A 25,035-nucleotide genomic window follows, 5' to 3' on the forward strand; every position below is an offset into this window, starting at 1 on the left:
CCGCACTCTACGATAGTTGCATACGACTGCTTCCTACAGAGCAGCAACTTCCAGCGCACAGCACTCATACAGAACACGAACTCTGTGTGTGTGTGCATCTCGCTACAACAACTACCCTTACGTATTGTCACTAGAGGGCGTAAGGTAATACACGTCACTCACCCTGACGTCACTAAACGAAAACTTGATAAACAAAACCACATAAAAAGGTCTGTATGTGCAACACATTTAACATCAGGTCGATGTAACAAGGGGTAAGACTGGACAGATTGTCAAGGTCGCGTATGTTCTTCCTGACACACAAACCCGAAGTGAGTTGTCTGCTGTTCAAGAACGGGAAGTAACATACAAGACTACAAACTGAAAACAATAACTGTTTCCAATAGTACACGTATTCTAATACTGAATAAATACGTCGATTAAAGGATACTACCAATAAATTATTTCCTTATTATATTGTTTCGGTTCTTATTAACATCAAAATTATACACTTCCTATAATGTTTTGCAAAAAAAAAAAAAAAAAAAAAAAAAAAAAGGATGGGATGGGATGGGATTCGATGTGGTGTAAAAATAATAAAATAACTGCGACTCCGCCACTCTATCCACTGAACCACGGAGGCTACTTTGTGTTGGTTCTTTTTTTTTAAAGAAATAATCTTCATAACCATGGTCCGTATCACTTCGAACCTTAAGATAAGAGTTTTTCTGTTTAATTCTATATTTTCGTACGACATCTTAGTTACAGAAGCTAATTTATATTTGGCAGGCAATCTACACACTAGGTTTTAACCAATAAATGCAACATTTTAGTCCATTATCCAGTTCCTTGATCCAACACCTCGACTCCCCTACTGAATTCCCTCCGCAATTGTGATCTGCTACTGAAAAAATCCCTAGAAATCATCGTTGCCAGTATACACAAAACCGAGCATAATTTTGTTTTTTGCTTATATTTTTATTATTTTATTACATTTTTTGGAAATATCTCCTTAGATGGTTTGCTTTCTATTATCTCCACATACTAATAACTGAATTTTACCCATAAACGTAAGGAAAATGGAATAAATGCGAAAAATCTTGAGTTACAGTATACGCGCAATTTTTTTTGCGCATGGGAGTACGTCATTTTAATTACGTTTAAACTTGAATCAAAACGAATAAATATGAGGTTATTAATAATACGGATGCTAGGAGTAAATCGACAATAATAATGAGTAATATAAGTATGTGTTACAACAGGGGTCTCAAAACTACGGCTTTCCACAGTTTATTGTGATAAAATTGTTTTTTATTCATTTATTTTTTTGTCTGGTGTGTGCTGCTTACAATTTTCTCTTTCGCTCTCTCATATCTGTTTTTTTTTTTTTTTCTAAGCTATGTAAAGTAATTCACCTCTTAAGTCTGTCTTGTGCCAATCTACAGCTACCAATTGTGTCATGTCTTCCCACCGTCAGTGTCTTTGCTTCCCTAGTTGTCAGTTTTATATGATAACCAGAGCTGATAGTGGCCTCCATCTCTATAAGAACGCTCCAAGTTGGTCTTTGCTCTCTGCCAGTACAACTATATCATCAGCATAACGAAGCATGTCTTTTCGCTGCCCATGTACCTTAACTCAATCTATTCATCAAGTTTCTTTCTCATCTCGTCCCAGTACCCGTTGTATGTAGCCTATGAAAAGTCAGTAATGAATGATTTCTATTTTAATAAATAATTAGTTTGTGCGACGCATTATTTAAACTGGAAACTTATTTACTGAGTATGAATTGCTGATGTCTGTTGTTCTATGTGCTGTCTTTGATATTCATATATATCTGACTGTTTTATGATACCACTATTCTGGTCTATCACTGACTAATTTTCTAACAATACTTAATGCTAACTACTTACTTACTTACTAACTACTTACTAATGCTAACTGCTTTAGGCACTCACTTTGTATCCGGAAGTTAATTTTTGTTTTGTTACATGATTTCGGCTGTTCTGGAATCTTCTTGAGCAACAGTTTTTCTAGTTGCCCTTTTCTACTTAGATATTCATCCTCGAGGAAGATTTTCCTGGAATATTTGAAGAACACAGGATTATCTGAAAACACCATTGAAAATTTTGTAGTATCACTTGTTAATTTCTGTACTTCTCCGTTGATAGTGATTAGAAAAAAAAATGTGCACACGCTTTGAACTGTCATAAAAAAATTATTTTCCAACCTACAAGGTTAAAATTCTGGCAAAAAGTAATGTTATGTTTTATCAACGGGTGACAGCAAAATTGCGCAACCAGTTAGTGGCAAGAGAGTAACATCAACATGGCGAACGGGCATTGAACTTTGAAAAGCGGAAGCAGGTTATTAAGTGGTAGTGGAAATTTAAGAATGTTGTTGCGGTTCAGAAATAGTGAGACATGAGTACTGGACTGATCTACCTTCAGGGTTAATAATTACATATCTATTAGACCAATTCGAGGTTCATGGAGCAGTGTGTGATCTGTAGAAAGGTCGATCAGCGCGACCTTGCACGAATTCAACTACTGAATCCTCAGTTGTTGTGCTAGGACTATTTCAGCGCTCATCACAAAAATCTTCAGGACAAGAGTCATTTCAGAGCGATGTAAGTGCTGGTTGCTAAGTTGCATGTATACATTCCAAGGCTTGTGCAACAGCTAAGTGACGACGACTCAGATTGCAGGACAATTTTGTGAATAGATTCAGGAAATGGTTATACGTGAACCGAGATTTGTGGGTATTATTCTTTAGTCGGATGAAGCAAAATTCAAATTTGATGGAAATGTCAATAGGTATAATTGTGTGTACTGGGCTATGTGTGTGTAACAGTCCCCACGTTATTGTTGAAAAGGTTGCGAATTTGTCTGATGTAAATATGGAATGTGGTTTGTCTCCTAGGGGAATCATTAAGCCTTTCCGTTTTGACAGTACTGTAACTGGAGAAAAGTACCTAACAATGCATGCTGATTCGATTTTCCGTGTCATTCGTGCAATGTACGTAATGACAAGTTTTATTACCAACAAAATGGCGCCGCACCGCACTGTCATAGGGATGTGCGAACATACCTGGATCAAAATGTACCAGGCCAGTGGATAGGATGCAGGGCACCATTCGAGTTTCCTGCATGTTCTTCAGAACTTCCGCTCGATTTTTTCTTACGGGCACAGTAAAAGATGAGGTGTCTCGTCTTAAACCACGTAATCTGGACACACGTTGGGATAAGATTCAAACGGTGTGCGTCGATATCCCACTCGACACTAAGGTACGAAGTATGGAAGCAGTCATGACTCGTACTCAGGACTGTATCAATGCTGAAGGCCACAATTTTAAACTTCAACCACCATTTGGAACATTTAGTTTGACCAAAAATTATACTTATTTTTCAAATTGGATTGAAGCCTTACTTTTCCCAGAAATCTAATCGTGTAGGTTGGAAAATAAATTTTCTATGCAGTTCAGTGTGTATTCTTTTTTTTATTTTTTTATTATTTTTTTATTTTTTATTTTTTGAATATTCAGATATTTTACAAGTGGGCAAAAAGTGTAATCTTTTGTTCCAGTGGCGTGTCGTGAATTTTACTGTCACTTTTCTTCACATCTTAATCTGAACAGTGAGGAATATTTTTGTTGTAAATACTTATTTTCAGTAATTGTAGGTTAATTATGTAAAAATTAGTACTCTTTATTCAATATTTCCAATCTCTCCTGGTTCAGTCTCTTAACACTATATGTTTCATTCTAGTAACCTGCGGTATGAAGAAAAAATAAGTGGTCATATGTTGCTATACTAAAAACTTAAACTTTGAGCACAACAAAGAGAATTTATTTATATGATGTAGAAAACTATTGAGTGTACAAATAAAGGCAAAACAAAACTAGAAGTTATTGGACTTACCTATGACTTCATCCCATTTATGATCTAAATTCTTTTTGTCGAGATTAAGTAGTAGTTTCTCTGTTCATATGAAAAAGAACTCAAGAACTCTAACCGTCTTCGGATTTGAAGTACTTTAACCAATCACTTTTATGTCCTGTTTCTTGTAAATTCTTGGATAAGTTGGGGACTCTTTGCTCCTCGAATCCCTCTCATGGTGTTTCACTCTGATGGAAATGTTTTTTTAGTCATATTTAATAAGATTTCGAACAAGGACAAAAAAATCTCTTGTTTTCAAGTAAATCTCTAAAGTGGCTAACTCATTCCTGTGATAATTCTTAAATTTGGTCAATGTATTTTGGAAACTAGTGCCAAATTTTGAAGTAAAATTAATGCTAAATCTATGTGCTAAATCCGATGTTGCGTAATTCTTTTGAAATGAAATAAATCTTTTTTTTTCTTTTTTTTTTTGTTTGTTTCTTTTTTAATCGTTTGGAATGAATACAAGGTTTTGGTAGCCTGTTGTGGAATTCGCATGTTGACATTTTCCATTTTCCAAGATTGTGCGAGTCAAAACAATTGTTCTTTCATAGCTCAAATAGCAGTTGTATATGTTAAGGGAGATCTCTTTCTTCGGAAACGATACGAAGGGGGTTCGTCCAACATTTTTATAGATTTTATTTCTCTCCCAATACAGATTTTATGTTGCTGTCAATGGATATGAATTCCAATAGAATAAAATGATTTTGTCCTTATAGATACAATCGTCTACATATCCGATATACGTTATATATTTAAACTTCTCTTTGCTTAAATTTCTAATTTCGAAGTGGAGAAAATAAAATTGACGACATGTCGCTCGGGCTTAAGATTACATTTTTTCACTCATTTATGAAATAGTCTTTTAAACATTATTAGTGATACTCATATTTTGAAATTTCTATATATATATATATATATAAACATATTTCTATACGTAAAGAAGTACAGGGATTTATAAGTAATACTACAAAGATTTCAATAGTGTTTTCAGATGACGCTATGTTCTTCAAATATACTAGAAGAATCCGTTTTGAGGATGAATGTGTGAGTAGAAAAGGGCAACTAGAGGGACTGTTGCTCAAGAAGGCTCCAGAGAGAGCCGAGCAAGTAGATACAGAGTCTTCCAAAAGTCCTGCAAAAAAGTAAAAAGCTGTAACTTTGAAAGTACTACTTACAATTTTGTATTTTGTTTGTAATGTTTAGTGGAAATGTTAAAATTTTTGTTGGCAACAATGAGCGGATGTAAATGTTGACGTCATAACCGCAAATCACGTGACAAAGATGGCGTCTACTCAAGAGAAAGCGCAGTGTGTGTGGCGTGATTTTGTGAGCGTTTTGGTGAGAAGAAAATTGCGACAAAAATATCAGAAATAACCACCTGCAGGTTCAAGTATCAAGAGTTGGTACGATAAGTTCCCAGCTACCGGAAGTGTCTTGGACTTACCTCGTAGCGGAAGGCCAACAACCAGTGTTGATGTGATTCAGTCCGTGCGGGAAAACGTGTTGCGAAGTCCAAAGAAATCGTTGAAACGCAGATCCTTGGAGCTGCGAGTGCCAATGACAACGCTACACAATATCGTTCGTAAGAAAATAAAGGCAAAGCCTTATAAGTTGAAACTTGTACAGGAATTGACGGAAGAAGACTGTGACATAAGAAGTGAGTTTTGTGAAATGTCAATCTTGGATTCCCGAAAAGACTTCAGCAATGTTTGGACGTAATTGGTGCTCAGCTGAAGGTTTGGCGTTGAAAAAATGCTTGGAAACAAAATTTCAGACTTTCTTACAAGTCCAGTAAAAGTTTTGTACAAACACAATAAATGGTTACAAAATTACAGCTTTTTACTTTTTTGCAGGACTTTTGGAAGACCCTGTAGTGTCCTGATACTTATTTTATCAGTAGTTGGTTGTTTATTCTGTTTTATTAACTACTGCACTGCATGTCATAGCTAAGCTGATGTCTGTTGTCGTATAGTAACTTTTGTTGTATGTTTGTTCTAACTGTATATGTAATTGTTTAATAAATCAAGTAGTACTTCAACAAGGTAACTGGGATTTCTTTGGAGTAACTAGATCTAAAGGACTTAACTTAACTTGCCTTATTAACTGACATCTCTATCAGATTCATGTTTCCGGGAAAGGTTGATGTCAGCCTCTTATGTATCCTGGAAATTGAACAACTACCTGATGAAACTTATCGTGCTTCCTTCTACATTGTTTCGAATGTCGGGATTCCGAACAATTATTTGCCCGCTTGAAGTGACCTATAGAAACGTGCCAGTCGAACCAAAGCATACTGCAAATGTCATAAAAGGCATCCTTCGATCTAGAAGTAGAGATAGTGGATGGTAGGCAGTTTCAGAATGTCGACTTCCAGGCAGGATTTCACAGTGAAACCGGAACTTATGATAGTATCCTTGGAAGAACATTTAATCTATATCTGGAAGGTAACTTCAAAGGGAGGATGAAGCTTTATGGTGATGATAAAACCTTCAAGATAGGGGGAATGAAAAATGCTTGCAGGCAAGCAAGAAATCATAGAATGTGGTTATTGTACTACTTCAGTGACTGTAAAACATAAAGTACAAACCTTAGGTGTGCACTATTGTAGTTGTTGCAACTGATAATTTCGGCAACTTGCGTTATTACTTTCTACGAAGCTATTCAGAAGGATGAGTTGGGAAATTTTATAGATGCCACAAATTCGCTAATAAATAGTATAGTTGCTTAAAGAACGTAAGGAACATTTATTTAAAGTTCCTACAGACTTACCTCCATATTTCCTAAACCACCTTGCTAAACACAGATATAGTGCACAAACATCTGCAATATTCCGAAAAATGTACTCGATTTTTCTTCTTCTGGCTGTAAAGTTTGCGACTTTTTTCACATGTTATATATTTGATCATTGAGATTCCTTAGGATTTTCTGTCGAACATACTCAAAAGTTTATAACTTGGAAAATAATTGACGTAACTGAGTCTATAAAATATTAATATAGTTTTCTGTTATTTTCTATAGTGCTGCCAAAATGTCTTGAGCCATGGCAAAAATGCGAACTAAAGCTCACACCCTCGACACACCCACGCGTTGAGCCAATAAGGGTTCAGATGTTGCTAAGCGAGAGAGCCTTAGCGAAAGGGAGTGGAATTCCTTCAGCCGATGGCAGTGCTTGGAACGGAAAACTATGTGTCAAGTCAATGTGGTATACTGTATCTATAGTGTACATTTAAACACAACTTTTTCTTCTTTTTGCATAAATCTAAATAACTTACTGTTTTTATATTATTAAAAATCCTATTATTTACAAAACCTTTTAATTTAACAACCATTTTGTAGTATCGTTCAGTGGCCTGTGTGAATTTATCCAATTTAATTGCATTCCGCAATATACTTTACTGCCAATGTCATACATTGAGTTACATCAATTATCTTGTAAAGTATTAATTTTTTGTGTAAATTTTAGATAGGAGACACACATCTAAGGACTTCAATAATAGAAAAACGTAAGAAATAGAAATATATATGAAGAAAATCGCCATCTTTACTGCCAGAGGAGGAAAATCCAAGGAGTGTTTGAAATATTGCAAATGTTAAGCATTATATCTACAAGGAACTTGGAATGCTGTTTCAGTCTCGAAGACAACTTCCACTACTCCTCCATCTAGGAAACTATCAAACCGTACCTCTACATCTCATCATCCACATTGGTGGAATGCAGAATGTCAACAAGCAGTCAATAATTATCAAAAATCTTTGAAATTATTTTTTAAGACCAGAACAAAAGACGATTTTCTTCATTACCGTAAATGTAAAGCCATTGTTAAAAGGATCACCTTATATTACAAAAGGAAAAGCTGGGAACATTTTTGTAATAATCTCTCCTATCTCACTCCCAAATTTAAGATTTGGAATTTCTTCAAACATCAAATTCATCGTTATCATAATTCACGACCTCAGCCTATGCATCACTTGGATGACCACAAATGGATCACAGATTTTCATCAACAATTGGCTCCCTGCACTGTCAATAATTCTCGGCGTCATCTTTTACCTTTTATTCTGCCACAGGGATCTTCTGTTTTGGAAACTAGTTTTTCAGAAGTGGAACTCGACGTTGTTTTTCAGCATCTTCGTACCAACACCTCTCCTGGCATAGATGGTATTTATTATAAACATTTTACCACTCTTGCTGTTCGTGGGAAGTTGAGACACTGTCCATATTACATCTCAATGGAAACAATTTCTTATTGTTTCTATTTTAAAAAAGAAAGAACATATTGGCAAAGCGGACAACTATAGACCAATTGCATTACTTCCTTGCTTCCTCAAGATATTTGAAGACTTACTTTTATCCAGATTACAGTGGTTTTTGGAACATAATCAAATTTTTCCTCCTACTATCACCGGCTTTCGAAAAGCCACCTCTACATACGACGCACTTGGGCCTCTCATTCTTGACATTTATCAGGCTTATCTTGAAAAACAATTAGTTATTGCGGTTAGCGTTGACTTGAGAAAAGCATATGACTCAATTATCTTAGATCTTCTCATTCAAAAGCTATACCTGTTACAGATACCTTCCAAATTTATTAGAATCATTCATAACTTACTTATCAACAGAAAGATTTTTATCAAACTTAGCAAACATTACAATAAACCTAGAACTACATCGGTTGGCTTACTCCAGGGTAGTAAGTTAAGTCCTACTCTATTCAATCTCTATATATTGGACCTCATAACAGAACTTAACCATGAAGTAAAACTGTATTCGTATGCTGATGACATATTCATATTGACAACGGATGATCTTCACCGAGGGACAATTCTTATTGAACAAACCTTACAGAAACTATTACGTTGGTCTATAAACAATGGTATCGACATCAACTGGGAGAAAACTGTATACTCCGTCTTCACACGAAGACGTTGTTATACACGCCCTACCATTCATATCGAAGATCGTACGTTACGCTATGTTCGACACTTCAAATACCTTGGGCTTTATTTGGACACAAAAATGACTTGGAAACCTCACTTAGCTCTGTTGTCAACCGCATTGGATTCATACAACAACATTCTCAAAAGCTTAAGTGCAAAACGTTGGGTACTCAATCCAACTTGTCTATACAAAATTATTACACATTGTATGATGGCAAAAAATCTTTATGGAAGCATATTTTATGAGGAGAAGATGAACTATTTTTACCAGCGAATAAGCAAACTTTTATATGATGCACTTAAAATCATCCTTTCTCAGCCTACCTTCTGCCCCAAAAATGCTCTCTTTGAGGAAACTGGTATGATTCCTATTGACTTACAAATTTCCAAATTAGCAGAAACTTTTCTTTTGTCACGAATGGCGAAAAGGAATAATCCTCTTATAGCACAGCTTCATCAGATTAAACATATATTGGAAAATAGACATCAGAAGGTGTCGTATAGAAATAAATCACCATGGATAGTCAAAGCGTTTTTTAAAGTTCACATGTACGAAGGAATGATCCTACAATCTTCATCACTGCCTTGCTACATATTTCACTATACAACGAGTTTGGTACAAATAAAGACAATTCTTCCCCACTACGTCTCTTCTTCGACTTCAGGACATTTACCAAATATCAATAATTACATTTGACACTCTTGTGTGGATCAGCTATCTTCAAATTGTACACTTGTTTTTACAGATGCATCTAAATACATTCATCAAAATGTCGGCGCAGCAGTTGTTGTTCGTACTCTTCATATTATCAAAAAATTCAAACTTCCTCAATATTTTACCATTTTCGAAGGTGAGGCTTTTGCCATTCTGCAAGCTCTTTTATTAATAAAAAAGTTACAACTTTCTGATGCCTGTATCTGCTCTGATGCTCTCAGTGTTCTTAACGCTTTGAGACACACCCATTGGAATGTTAAAACAACTTGGCTTCTTTTAAATATAAAATTTTTATACCATCAATTTCAAGAACAAGGATATATTATACATTTTTTACACACGAAATCACATTCTAATATAAAATTCCATGATGATACAGACCTAGCTGCAAAGTTTGCATGTAATGATGGTCAATCAGCTTTTATTAAAGTTAATCACTTAAACTTTATTCCTATCATCAAACGCAATCAAGTCCAGATGTTACATGCTTGGAAATCTGAAAATAGGCTTGGACCAGGGCGACATTATTGGCAAATCATGTCTATCTCTCAACCCAAACCATGGCTTACTATACATAATTGGTCTAGATACAGAGTAATTCTATTATATCGCCTTCTTTTTGACACCGCCTTAACGCCTTATAAATTATATCAAATACATAAATTGACTAACCTTTATGTTGGTGTCAGCGTGATATTGAATCTTTGAATCATTTAATTTTTGTTTGCGAACAATTTACTAAAGGCAGATCTTATATGATCAATAAACTTCACAGAGCACTTGGTTATGGACCTTTTTCTGTTGCACAAATTTTAGCTACGACCTCTTGGACTCTCATCCAATTATTGATTGAATTTTTACAGATAAATGGTATCCCTCTCAAAAACTACTAAACCCGGTGCAAATATATTCTTCATTTTTATATGGATACCGTAAAAAAAATAAAAATAAAAATAAATAAATAAATAAAAAAGGGAATAACTTCAAGGCATTTGATAATGCATCTGGCGAAAGTGCTACTATCAACTTCACCTGTGATTTTTTTTTCTTTTTCTCAATTTGACTTCTAAAGCTTATCAAAATACAAAAAGGCAAGAACACCAATGAATAATAATAATAACAGTGGTAGTGGTGGTGGTGATAATGATAATAATAATAAACTGACTCAATCCTCAGTGGAAACATGATATTGCTTGACAATCTTCATGATATATATGTCCTGTTATGCATCACTCTCATCACCAGAGAACTGTCCGAAATCCATTTGACATTTTTCATCTTCCCACTAGGAAAATTTTCAAGATCATTACTAACATAGTTATCTAAGTTCAACTATTCTCTTGAGGTCTGGTCTTCAGTGCACGCAACATGTATCTTCTTCAAGGTTTTTACTGGACGCAAGGAGTTACAAATGTACATTAAGCAATGACTTTAGTAGAGATTTGTCAATTTTTTATTTTTTCAGCAATTCCAGGGCCATAGCGGACTTAACTACTACGGTGCCGCATCTCCCCTATGTATAACCTCTATATGAGGTTACAAGAACAAGAACAAGAACTTGGAGTTTGGTATGAAAAATTTAAGTACGGATAGCTCTTATCTTAACGTAATATATCCTTACAAGATTTGTTCGTGTAGAAAAGAAGTTTATCCTTACTTAGTTACTAGCCTATTTGTAGCATCTTAAGTTTCCTAATCCATTCTTACTAATATCTTCAAAGAAGACAACAGCGAAATTGTCATAATTGTGGGCTGAAATACAATAGTGAACACTACAAGATTTATTTACAATTATTTTGAATAATACGTGTTCTATGTGTATGCTTGCTTAATATCATGAATGTGTCCCTTATCTGACGTAATTCGTAGTATATCTGAATGGGCTCAAAAATTTATATATTTACTTGTATATATAGGTTTCAGATGATATTTCTTCTGGTCTCCAGATTATTATTATATAAAAATGTTTATATGATGATTAAAGCGATACATCAGTTAGAGCTACGATATCACGAATTGAAGTAGAATTCTCCCCGTTAAGATGTCCTTGTATTTTTCTGCTCGGTAAGGAAATTTATTATTTTTGTTGTAATTTAAGATTATTTTAAATAATTGTTTTATGCCATAGTTTTCGTTAACATCTGAAGACCATTCATGAAGTTTATATCCGAAGGTAGAGTTTTAAGAAAGACTAATATTTCGTGGCTTGATCTGAATGAGTATCTTTTTTTGCCATAGGTTCATTATTATTATTATCATTATTTAAATCAAATCTGTAAACTTTGATGTTATTTGGAGCTTTATTTCCCTGTCGTAACCATGATTAAGCCTCATTATAATTTTTCAAGTGTTTACAGGCGTAGAAATAAATTAGCAGCTTTATTGCATCATAATTAGGAGATTCAATATTCCAGTCGCGTGGCTAGTCATCTTGAAGACTTTATTTAGTCACACTTGGTAAAAGTCAGAATGGTAGCTTTATACAATGGTCCTGGCTTCCTTTCTGATTAATATTTAGACTTGCGTCCAGAAAATGCTGTCTGGCCGGAGAGGCAGAAGGAAAATCAAAATGTGAGGGAGGTACAGAGGAATGTAATAGTCTGCACAAGAGTGATATGGACTTGCAAGTTAATTTATCTTAGCTCTGGGGCGTTTACCTCCGGAAGTATTATATATATATATATATATATATAGCTAGCTAGATAGATAGATATAAAGCTGGGTCATTCCATATAAAATCACCGAATTTGAAACTAAAATGTGGCTCATATGTTTTAACTTTTACTCAAATTTTGTACATGTGTTGTGGTACTCAAACATAACACACCTGTAAAATGTTAGAATTCTACCTCAAAGGGAACTGCTGTAGGAGCCATTCAAAATTTGGGGGTTTTGTGCAAAAAACACCCAAGTCCGCCTTCGACTTAAAGTACTGAAACCGCTAGATCTCTGGAGATATTGAAGCTATTTGAAAATGGTTTTCACTAAAACAATCTTAGAATTTGTAGCAATTAAAACATTGTAGTAATGTACTTCCCAAGTGAGGTTAAGGATATGAATTTCACCATCCAAGAGGGAAAAAAAAAAAGAACAAAATAGTCAAAATTTGACAAGTATTTCTGAAAAAGGGCCACCTAGCACCAACCTCAAATTTACAAAATAAGTAGCTCTCGTGTTCCTCTTTAACATATAAAAATATTGGAGGGTGTGTTTTGGTATGTTCAAGAAAAACAAATTATGATACAATGTAAGTTGAGGGCGGATTTAGGCACTTTTTGCACAAAACCCCCAAATTTCCAATGACTGTTTCCAATTTTCCGCGTTAAAAATATTTATAATTGTCAAGACTGAGGTGACTGAAAGAATGAATTCTGCCAGAAATCTGAAACTTCAAGTACCATTCCCCTTTGAGATAGAGCTGTAAAATTTGCCAGGTGTGCTATGTTTGGATACCACAACATTTGTACAAAATTTGAAGAAACTCTAAAGGACATGAGCCACCTTGATTTGTTGATTTTATATGGAATGGCCCAGCTATTCACCAGATCTGTTGTATTCTTAAATTTGGATTCCAGTTAACTTATATGAAATTTATGTTTCGTCTTTCAGAACCAGATGCATTTCATCATGTTTTCAATGTTACTGTTAGTAGTAGTCAACTTGGAAAGGATGTAAGGAAATTAAGAAAGTTACTTCTTAAATATTCTCGTTATAAAAATGCTACAATTGTTGGACCTGATGTAACGAGGCCTAGACCACCAACATATCATTCTGCGAAGTATTTAAGAGGCTATCTGGAAAAAGCTGTAAATTACATTGATGCAGTAACTTGGCATCAGTAAGTATCCCCTTCTAAAATATACATTTGTGTATATAACTATGGAATATAGTATTGACGTTCAGGGGTATAAATTTATATACCGAATCGAAAATACTGGTAAGGTATTTCTACCATTTTACACATGCCATGTAGTCTAGCAAGTATTGAGCTTTTTGCGCAGGAGATAGCGTTAGTGTCCCAAATCTCAGGGTACATGAATCGCAGCAGGTTAAGCCTAACGTGATTTGACAGCTGACAATTGAAGCTAGTGGATGTGAAAAAAGTGATGGAATTATTATAATCGGACGGACGTATGGTATTGCGCGGTGAAGATGAGTAAATTTCCCCCAAACCGGGGTATATTTTACAATTTTATTTCGATAAAGCAAAACTGCTGTACAGGCCCGATGAAGAAATTTGCGATGTTTATGAGCAAGTTACGATATCGAAATAAAATTTTAAAATTCGTTGGGTCGTTTTCGTTCCGGAAGTTTCGATGTTAAAATACTGCTCGCAGTGGTCAACCAATCCAGTAAAAGTGGATTATGTACTGGCAAAGTCAAGCAAGACCGGCATATAAGCAGTCATGACATGGCAAATGATGTAAATCACCAAAATGTTAAACCATTTGGAGAAAGCTGTTTACAAAAGAAACTTGACGTTTGGGTATCATATGACCTGATTCAAAAACATGTACTCCGATTCAGATTTCCGTCTGCAAATCTCTACTGAAACTTAACGAAGTCAAGCCATTTCTGAACCTGTTCATCACGAGTGCTAAAAAGTGGATAACCTATGACAACAATGTGCGAAAAACTCAACAGTCTATGCCAAAGCCCACACACGTCCAGGAATGTTATGCAGTGCATTTGGGGGGATTGGAAGGGCATCATGTATCACAAGCTGATGTCTCTGGGCAGAACGATAGACTCGGACCCGTACTATCTACAATTATCGTGATTGCACTTAGCAATTCAAAGAACTGCCGGAACTGATCAACAGAAAGGATGTCGTATACCATACAGACAGCATTCATGTTTAAACACCCGTCAGAAATTAAGATAATTTGGCTGGAAAGTTTTAATGCATCGACTGGATTGTCTGGGCCTGGTACTGTCAGACTATCATTTGTTTCGGTCTCTGCAGAACTCCGTAGTGGCGTTAAGTTAGTTTCACAAGAGCCATGTGAAAACTATGTGTCACAATTTTTTAACTAGAATTCACAGAAGCTCTGTAGAGACGGGATTATAATGTTTCCGGAAAAATGGCAGAAGGTCATAGAACAAAATAGTGCATATGTGATTTTGTAATGTCATTCTGAAATCATAATAAAAATTTCAATTTTTCAATTTTGATCTCCAGTGGCTCAGTACTTTTTTGGACAACCTGATATTTTAAAACATTATTGTGAATCGCAGAAAAAAGAAATTGTAAGTAATAGATCATTGTCTATTGTGAGTTGGTATTGTATGTATTTTTTCATTTATTTGCTTTACTTGACAACAATCATGAGGACCATAAACTATTAGCTGTATTCGTTTTGTGTACACATTTATAAATGTTTTCCTCCAGAGAAGCTTTCGAGTACCTAATAGCGTTACTTTTCCATATGTTTCCATATATTAATTTACAAATTCACAGCGTAATTTGTAAATTTTTGATGTTCTACAGGTGTAGAGCGGAAAAGTCACTATTCGAAATATTTGCAAGTACATATAGGAATGGAAGCAGAACACTTCCTTAAGATACAAAACTAATACTTAGATATCTATAAAGTAAAGAAGAAATTAATTTCAATTTCTTCTCGAAACTAACTTCAGCACTAAAAGTTGCGTCCATCTTCAGGTGTAAGAGGACAAGGAAAGTATGTTAAAGTAGGTAAGTTAGAATTAGACGTAGAAATAATAACATGAAAATCTTTTGGAGCCTACTTTCTTTGTCCCTTTACCCTTGAAGATAACTGCTACATTTAACTGCTGAAATTGATTGTAACATTTCTTCACCATTATGCAGAACTGTAATATTGCATTTTATCCCCAGAAAAGTTGATTGCCTTTACACAGTACTTATCAAAAGGTGCTTAGTTGAGGCTTGAAGAACAAGTAATTAGCAAACTGATTTATTACTGGTAGCTTAGCTTAGTGGTAGAGCATGCGCCCGGCAAAGAAGAGAGGAAAGTTTCATTTCTGCAATTCCAGTGATGAGATTTTTTGTGTTGTTCCAGTAATTATTAGTATTTGCTATATTCTTATTAATAATGAATTTAATTCGCTTTCTTGTGTTTCTCTGCCAATTTTTTACATCTATATTTCGAAATCTTCACTCGGGCATTCCTCTTCGGAACAAATATAGATTTAAGTCAAATGCAAAGAGTGAAAAAGTGATTGACTGGGCCTTACTCGAACCAACGATCTCTGACATACCGTGCCGATGCGTTAATCACTACGCCACCCAGTCAGAGTGGTTTTTGAAAATTTATTTATGCATTTAAAAAAAAAGAAAGAAAAAAGAAATTAAATTTAAACAAGGGATGGTTGAGTGACGAGTGGGAGGCAGTAATTACAAGATTTTCACAACATTGGCATGCCAATAAAAATAATATGAGTTGGCAACCTTCCAACAAGGAACAAGAAAGGCGGACAAATTGACTCCGCCATATTTTGGTTTGCATCATCTTTATCCACTGATCGCTGACATTTGACAACGTGTTTCCGTACAATATAGCTCTTCGCTTGGCAAGTTCGTTCCATATTTATTCCTTGATGTTTATATTCTTTTTATTCCTGTTTCTAGCCTCTGTGACCAAGACTTCAGGGGAGAGTTGAAAGCTTGGAAGCTTAAACGAAATTCAGGAATTACAGAAATCTGTAAATGGAATAATAGGGATAGAGCTATATATGTCTATTATGACCACTAAAGCCAGTTATAATTGGGTGGGCATTGACCAAAGCACAAACTTCTGTTTCCATTTTTGCGTCAATAGTATTGTTATCTACGCGAGTAATAATTTTGTTCACAAAACATCTGGACGTCCATGGCAAGTCAAAGCAAAAATCTGGATCATCATCTTCATTAGAACCTATAGATTAGGTCTCTATCAGTAGATCTAATAGAGTACTTTAAGTGAATTACTTATATAGATCTCGCTAATGGTTCTAGTTTGATGATTTTGAAAATTTGGAAAAAAGAAAAAAATCCGCGTACAATATTTGTAGAAGTTCGAACATTATTAACAGAGAAAATTAAAGAAACAAAAAGATGAGAGTTATCAATGGTTTCCTTCCCATGATTTACATGTTTACCGTACAGACTGCGTGAAACAGAAAGCAAAAGCCAGTTATAATCTTTTAGAAATTTGGAAAGGTTTTTTAGCCATTATGAGAATCGCTTCGAGGAGAAAAATACATTAAAGGCATTTATCAGATTTCTTGCTCTTGGGAAGACACTTATATAGAAACGACAAAAAGAAATATCAGTACTAGGTTAAAAGAACATTTAAGGGAGTCCCGAGAGAACAAAGAAGCCATTTCTGGGTTGTCTAAACACATCTAATCGATCAAACATACAACACAGGATATTACTGTTTTGCACTGTATATCTTCTTTTGTTGAAAGAAACGTGTTTGAAGCATATACATTTGGATATAAAATTCAAAACTAATAATTTAAAAAGCTCCTTCGTGGCTACATGCAAGACCAGGTTCTTCCTGGCGGGAGCTTATGTGTTTCGGATCCCACGTTAAACTGTAAGTTTACGTGTCATGTAGCCTCGCTGCTGAAGGGGACGCTAAACTCAAAATCTCACCACTTACAAACTTAAAAGCTTAAAAAGGAAGTTTTGCTGCAGATTGGGATAACATCATTGCCGACTTCACTAATAAAAATTAGCATAAAAATCTTTATTACATTAGTTATTTAACAATAGTTAATTATACATAATAATCACTGAATACATCATTATGGAATTTTTCATGATTAATTGGACGATCATGGTTTGACTGCATTAGACTTACGTTAATTTAATTATGTCTTCCGGCTAGGGAAAGCATGTAATAATAATAATAATAATAATAATAATAATAATAATAATAATAATAATAATAATAAGTGTAAGGACAAGTATAAGTATTTGCCAGTTTTAAGTGTATTAAAAACGTATGTACATTGATTTATAATTTTGTTAATAGTTAAAATACAAATAGAATTCGCCTCCAATTTTACTAGGAGTTGTAATTTAGTTTTACTTAAAGAATGGATTTGATATATAACTCTTGCAATTTCCACTGTGTTAATACAACTAAACATGTGAAAAACTTATTGAATAAATGATTTAAGTTTACATTTATCCAGAAGAGGAATGTCCGAGTGAAGAAGTTGAAATATGGATGTAAAAATTGAAACGAAAATACGAGAAGGTTATCATTACGATGTGTTTCATACGCTCCAGAAGTAATTATACTTTTATTAGTTTATTTATTATATCAATGTATGAATAACAATACTCAATTAGATGTTATCTACTTTGATCTCTCGAAGGCCTTTGATTCTGTCAGGCACATTCATCTTCTTCATAAACTCTCCAATAGATTTAATGTACATGGCAAATTTCTCTCATTAATCAGCAGCTACTTGAAGGACCGTAAACGGAGAGTTGTTCTTTCAGGGGCGACTTCTAACCCCCAACCTATGATCTCAGGGATCCCTCAGGGAAGTGTACTCGAGCCTCTGCTGTTTGTCCTGTTTATGGATGATCTCTACACGCACTTATCAGCTGAACCTAGTGCCCTTCTGATTTTTGCTGATGATTGTAAGTTATACAGAGAAATATCGTGTCTCCATGACACAATTGCTCTACAAGAAGACATTAATTACCTTATAGACTGCTGTGAAATGTGGCACTTGAAACTCAACAATAAGAAATGTGACAGTATTACTATTACTTTGAAAAAGTCTCCTGTTTCCTCCACATACCATGTCAATGATTCCCCTATCACACATTCTGCTAGTCATAATGATCTTGGTGTCATCTTTGATTCAAAACTCACATTCTCTGACCACATCTCCTCAATACTTAAGAATTCAATGCGCATGTTGGGACTTCTTTATCGATTCATTGAACTACGCACTGTTTCGTCATTAGCAAGTTTTTATAAAACTTTAATAGCGCCCAAGATCGAATACTGCTCTTCCATATAGGCCATGGCAGCACCTACACATCTCTCGAGACTTGACTCGATTCTCAATTTCTTTATCGCTATAGTCCGTTTCCATGTTCCTGCAATTCGAATATTATCTAAGAAGGAACTCTTGCGACACCTGAATATCCAGACTCCGGAAGTATGTAGAATTATCTCTGATCTGAAATATCTTCATAAAATAGTGAATGGAGACTTAAGATCGGAAATATTACTTCAGGAACTATCCTTACGTGTTCCGTCCCGCATCACCCGAAATATCCACCTATTCCATCTTGCCCGTCCTAGGTTGGCAATTATACAGAGGTCTCTTTTTTTACAGAATACCAGACTGTTATAATCAAGTAACAATTGATGTGGACATTTTTTCGAGCTACCCGGTGTTTGATAGAGCAATTAAACGAGTTTTGACGGAATAATATTACTTTTACACTCTTTTTTGATACTGTTGTATGTTGTTGTTGTTATTGTTGTCTTATTTTTCTTTCTTTTGTTAACTTTTCCCTGTGTAAAATGGCAAAGTTATGCTGTATCTGGGAATTTGTTCAATAAATAAATAAATAAATAAATAAAATATTCGTCACACACACACACACACACACACACACACACACACACACACACACACACACACACTTATATTTGGAGTTTCTTAGAATTTTCAGTGTGGTCACATGAATGCTTATTTGATAAAGTAGAAAGTGTAAAAACGCCGTAAAGAATTAGTTTAAATAGACGGAGATACTTTACTCCAGCATTGCGTTAGTTTCCACACCGGTATTGTGGAAAGTAAATAGTTGTTTCTCGTTAAGAATTCATATTATTGTTTATCTCCTTAGAAAGAACTATTTAGATACCAATGGATACAGTTGATAGATATCAAGAAGAAATCCATAGTTTGGTTCAATTCTCTCTCACCGTAATCTGAAGAATATGAATTCGAACCTGTGCTTGCCATCCTTACCGGAGTTTTAGCAGATTTTTTTTTCCAGAGTTTCAGAGCGAATGCCGGTATAGTACGTAGGCTTTAGCCGACCTAATTTCAGAATTAACATTGGCAACACTTCCAGTGTCATAAAATGTTTTACTATTTGTATGTGAAACATATAAATATGTACTTGTATTAGCATATGAATAAGTGAATAGTGTGTCCCATTTTCAATATGTGATGAAGTTGCTAGAAAGCAATGAAGCTAGACATTAATAGAACTCATTGTTATTGGTTACACAGTCGGAATTTAAAATAATGCACGCATGAGGATAATAAATCGGAATATGAGTATTCAGAATAATCGTGAAATTAGCTAAATGGAGTACAAAGCTGTGAGAAAGTATTGAAGATAGAAGTAATATTAGAATAATTTGGAAAAATAACTGATAATACCCTTAAGGTCCCTAGAGATGAAGAAAACTGATAAAATCTTTAAAGAAAAAAGAAAATAAATTGCATTCTGAAGAAAATAGAAGATATGGTTAAAAAAAAAAAGGAACGGAAGGGAAGGGAATGGAAGAAAATTACACTTGATGAAAATATTAAATAGACCATTTTTACGTCAAGACTAAAAAAAGCAGTTCGTAAGCAATACGTTAAAACTCAAAGGATTCGTAAAGCATGTGTAAACTGACTTTACGAACTTGACTCCATCATTATGCACCAGTGGAAACACATTTAAGAACACTTTATATATCGTTCGATTTGAACGAAATTTGCACCACACCGTGCAGACGGCATGATGTTCTTAGTATAAACAATTGACCACATTGGTAATCGTAGAGGAGAGGCTGATCGTAGTGCTTATTTACATGTTATGTAGAGCATGCTGTTTCTACTTTGGAAAACGTTGGATAACATAAGAAGTGTAATTGTATGCAAATCCGTTGTGTGTGGAACTCACTCTGTGTCTACTATGTCAGGTGACGCCAGCGAACATCCTGTATGGACGGTGGTACCGAGAGGGATTGCAATGATATTCAGCAATAAAAATATTTTGTCTTGGACACATTGCCGGCCAGTAAACAGGAAAATCCAGCGTATCTTCGCATTCTCTATACGGGACGCACATCTGACATTCTGACATTTACTGTATATTCCTCTTGCCTCTGCATATCATTCTGGAGAGTTCGTATATTCGTATATTCGTCAACTTCAGCATTCTTCTCTAACTTTATCTGGACTTTTGCGAGGGCAAATCAACATGCTGAAGTTAGTACTGTATGATTTACGCGTGGCGTGTTGGGATCATTATTATTAAAGGATTTTAAATTAATTTTTTACAAACATCCTCAAGCAAGTTGCATAGTACAGATTGATATTCAAAAATCCCACCAGCAATAATCCAATTCCTTTAGTATGTTATCACGATCGCACATTTTCAAAAAATTTGGCACTCCTCAGGTACGGAGGTTACTGGATTTTTTAAATGTCAACTTATAACAGAAAAATATTTTTTTAAGTGGAGAAAAAATGCTATTGGTTAAATTGGAATTGGTAAGGATCTAGAAGATATCACGAGAACATTGCAATAATGAATGAAATTTTGTAGAAAATCAGCTGCTTAGCAGTTAAACTATTTTCTGTTTTAATTGATTGGAGTTTAATATTCCTTCGTTTTGAACACATTGTATAACGTGGTCGGGATGGACGTTGGAATAACTGCCACTTATCATCACCGTGTTTTCTTTTTTGAGGTTAACATCCCACAGTTATGCACATTAGTCTGACATGAGAAGGGTGATATGGTGGAATGACGAAAGTAGGAGAAACGGGAGAATTCATAGAAAATCACACACACACGATGTTTATTCATCACAAGTCCACGTAGGCTGAGATAAAAACAGCGACCCCTCATATCAGAGGTGAGCGCTCTGTCACTAAGCCACCGTGCCCTCTGTATATTTCACAGTTTTAAGATGTATATTTTTCTTATTTAAGGTATTACTTAAATGGCAGAGTTGCTACATTAGAAGATTTCGTCAATCCCCAAATATTTAACTCCTTGATTACTGAAATAAGTATTATGAATGGAGTTATACGTGATATCGATCCTCATATTCCAGTTTGGTTTGGTAAGTATGCAATAAGTTTTTTTTCTTTCTTTCTTTAAATTGAGGTTAATGTACAGATATTTGATTTGGTGCATTTTGAAGAATTTGTTCAATATCCTGTATTTGAAGTTAAAAATATTTAAATCGTAGAAAGAAATACAAGTAAAATGGTAGTACTCACTGCAGACCAAAATATATCTTTAAGAAGCGCTTTCGGAAATCACACTTTCCATTATCAGCTTAACAGTTCAAAATGAATTTAAACATGGATGGGTAAAAGCAAGGTTAAAAGGAATATAAATATGAAGTACACAACTTTCCGTGAAACAAAAGTCAACATATGTTTTTCTATTTTAACAAAAGAGACACTGACCAAAGCTTAAAACTTTACTTTATTTTAAATTATAATTTGTAACTGTTTCGGATATCTAGCATATCCTTCTTCAGACACGATCGAAATTAATGAAAATACAGACATATATATATAAATGTTGTTATAACAGAGTTTAAATTCTTTAACCGTCATATATATATTCATTGTTATAAAAAAAAATTAAATTCTTTTAACAGTCATATATAGAGTCATTGTTGTACTTTTTTATTTTTATTTATTTATTTATTTTTCTTATTTACCGAGGCCTTCAGCCCATCCTATAAGTCTTCGTGTTCACTTTCCAATTAATCACTTCCTTTATTTTTGGTTCTTATAAGGATATGCTAGATATCCGAAACAGTTACAAATTATAATTTAAAATAAAGTAAAGTTTTAAGCTTTGGTCAGTGTCTCTTTTGTTAAAACAATTAATCCAAAGCCATGAATAGTCTTACTATATGTTTTTCACTCATGTTATATGTTTTTCACTATTCAGCTCACTCAACATTCACTCATGTTATATGTGTAGAAACCTTGAATATCTTTTTCTGTATTCAAACAAGTATATTAAATAAATACATGGTCTCCCGCTTACAACTGTCTTGAATGTAGAAGAATCGATGTTCGAAATTTATATGATAGTCTTTTATTATTAAATCGAACCTAATATGATAGGGGATGTAAATTGTTCATATATGTTTAAGACAATCATTACAATTATTATTGGTAAATTATTTAATGATTGGTTTCTGTTGCTGTATTCTATCCTTAGGTGAAACTGGGAGTGCGTATGGTGGAGGTGCGCCTGGATTATCTGACAGATATGTGGCAGGATTCTTGTGGTTAGATAAGTTAGGTCTATCGGCACGAATGGGCATAGACCTTGTCATTAGACAAACCTTTTACCATGGCTATTACTCTCTTATTGACGAAGATCTACAACCTTTACCTGTAAGTATATTGCTAACCTGCCCACGTTGTCTTCAATTATTTCTTTACTTTCATCATTAACTAGCACAATAAAATATATAAAAAAAATTGGAAGGTATATGCAAATTTGATTTAGTAGAGGTACATAAACTACATTCACTTTCCCTCTTTAGAAGCAGATTTTTCGAAAACACTAAAAAAATTGTTCGCTTATCTTTAATGGAGAGTTTATATACACAATTTCACAACTCCAACTCAAGCAAGTCTTCATATTGGGCATTTTATAAATACAAAATCGATTATTAGAATATCATAGAAATTGACCTCCTTTCTCCATTTAGAAGTAGAACTTTCAAAACCGCTGAAACACTTGTTCGCTTATTTTTAATGAAGTACTTACATACTTATTTCACACTTCCAATTTAAGAAAATTCTTACAATGGGTATTTTATGAATACAAAATTTGAAAGTAGAATATTGTAGGGATTGTTTTTCTTTCCGTGAAGAAGCGGAATTTTCAAAAACATATTTTTAATAAGAGTATGTCGAATTTTATCTCCCTAACTTGAAGTGCTCATGTTATACTCTGGTCTTTTCCCTTTCTTGAATACTATTTCAGTCAAAGTTAAATGATAAAATCCCAGTTACACTATATTCGAAAATTCATTTCAAACGGTTCGGCCTTTTCCTCACATTTTATTAATACAAAATTGAAAATTAAAATAGTATGGAAATTGCTTCCCCCCTCCCCTCCTTAGAATCGGAATTCTTGAAAATCTGGAATATGTGGTCATCTTTTAATGATAACTTTATTTCTTCTTCTTAATTTGAAGGACTCATGAGATACCGTATTTTTGAAATCGATTTGAACCTCTTTTGCCTCCTGTGTTCCAATCAAAATGAAACGATAAAAACTTGGCGTAACCCAAATATAACTGTTTAAAAATTCGTTTCAAAGGATTCAGCTGTTTTGTCGTGAAAAGGCAAAATATAACTTCAATCTCATTAGTTTTAATTAATGAATGAGAGTTCATGGAGGTGCAAGGATAGTTCATTTTGTTGGGATTTTAATTACAGTTTGCATCTTGCAATATTTTATTTATCATGGTTATCACTGTACTCTTCTCTTCAAACTCTTGCATCTCCTTAATGTTTGTATTACAAGCGTGAAAATAGTATATAATATCGAAATATAGGAATAGTATTTCTGTTTGCTATGCACTTTTTCTAAATATTTTATTATTTCGGAACAATGATTTTCCTAAGGGCGGTGGAAAACTAACTGTTTATCAAAACTTAGTTAACATAATGTCTTAAATTACAAATAAAGGAAAACCAAGTTACAAGAATTTTCGCTGACGCATCATTAGATAGGAAAATTCATCACTCATCTTTCTTCTGCTATCACTTATTGGTTGAGAGTGTCGGTGAAAACACAACACACTTTAGTTCTAGTTGTGTTTTTTAATTACTTTCAGTAGGTAATTTATTTTATTACTTCATTAGTTTCTCATATAATTCATGTATTATCAATGACCAGGTAGTTCTTGTCGATTTTCCCAAAATTCTCCCGTCCTTTTAGTAATTGCACTTATATTTTGTATTATTTGCTTCCTTTTTCCTTCACTATCAACATATACAGACTGTATAAGCACACAGAGACTTACTAATTTAAATATTCGAGCGCCGCCAACGGAAAGAAACATTGTCTTCTTGGTTGTTTCGGAATATCAGAATTTCGGGCACACCAGCACGTCGTGTAATGCGGCTGCTGCTATTTGTGTGAATTGTGGCCAGAGAAGTCACGGTGCGGATCACTGTACAGTGACCAAGTCCTTATGTGACAACTGTAAGGGTGGTAATTCTGCTTGGTCTAGGATCTATCCAACCTTTTAAAGAGAAAAAGTGTATCCGAGAGCGTACGGTCATCGAAAAGATTTCCGCAGCTGATGCGAAACTTCGTTTAAAAGAGAGGCATTCCTACATCACTTCCTATTCCGTAACCCTCCAATACCGGTTAATTTTCAGCGCCATTTGATAACACTCACGTAATTGCAAGGTTAGACACAACACTGTTCCCGCCAGCAGACCCATAGTTCCAGC

The 25,035-nt window shown here is 34.4% G+C and overlaps 1 protein-coding gene across 3 annotated transcripts in view; it reads left to right on the forward strand.

Annotated features, from left to right (window-relative positions):
- Nucleotides 1–25,035, forward strand: part of LOC145666738 (heparanase-like) — a 64,469-nt gene that overhangs the window by 33,583 nt on the left and 5,851 nt on the right. For all 3 annotated transcript variants that reach the window (XM_081734275.1, XM_081734274.1, XM_081734277.1), the window contains 3 exons: nucleotides 13,180–13,408; nucleotides 21,517–21,650; nucleotides 22,775–22,953. In XM_081734275.1, the coding sequence (XP_081590401.1) occupies nucleotides 13,180–13,408; nucleotides 21,517–21,650; nucleotides 22,775–22,953 (542 nt within the window). The remainder of the gene's footprint in view (nucleotides 1–13,179; nucleotides 13,409–21,516; nucleotides 21,651–22,774; nucleotides 22,954–25,035) is intronic.

Source organism: Thermobia domestica, chromosome 12 (assembly GCF_964235325.1).
Source record: "Thermobia domestica chromosome 12, izTheDome1.hap1.1, whole genome shotgun sequence".
Classification (NCBI taxonomy): Eukaryota; Metazoa; Arthropoda; class Insecta; order Zygentoma; family Lepismatidae; genus Thermobia; species Thermobia domestica.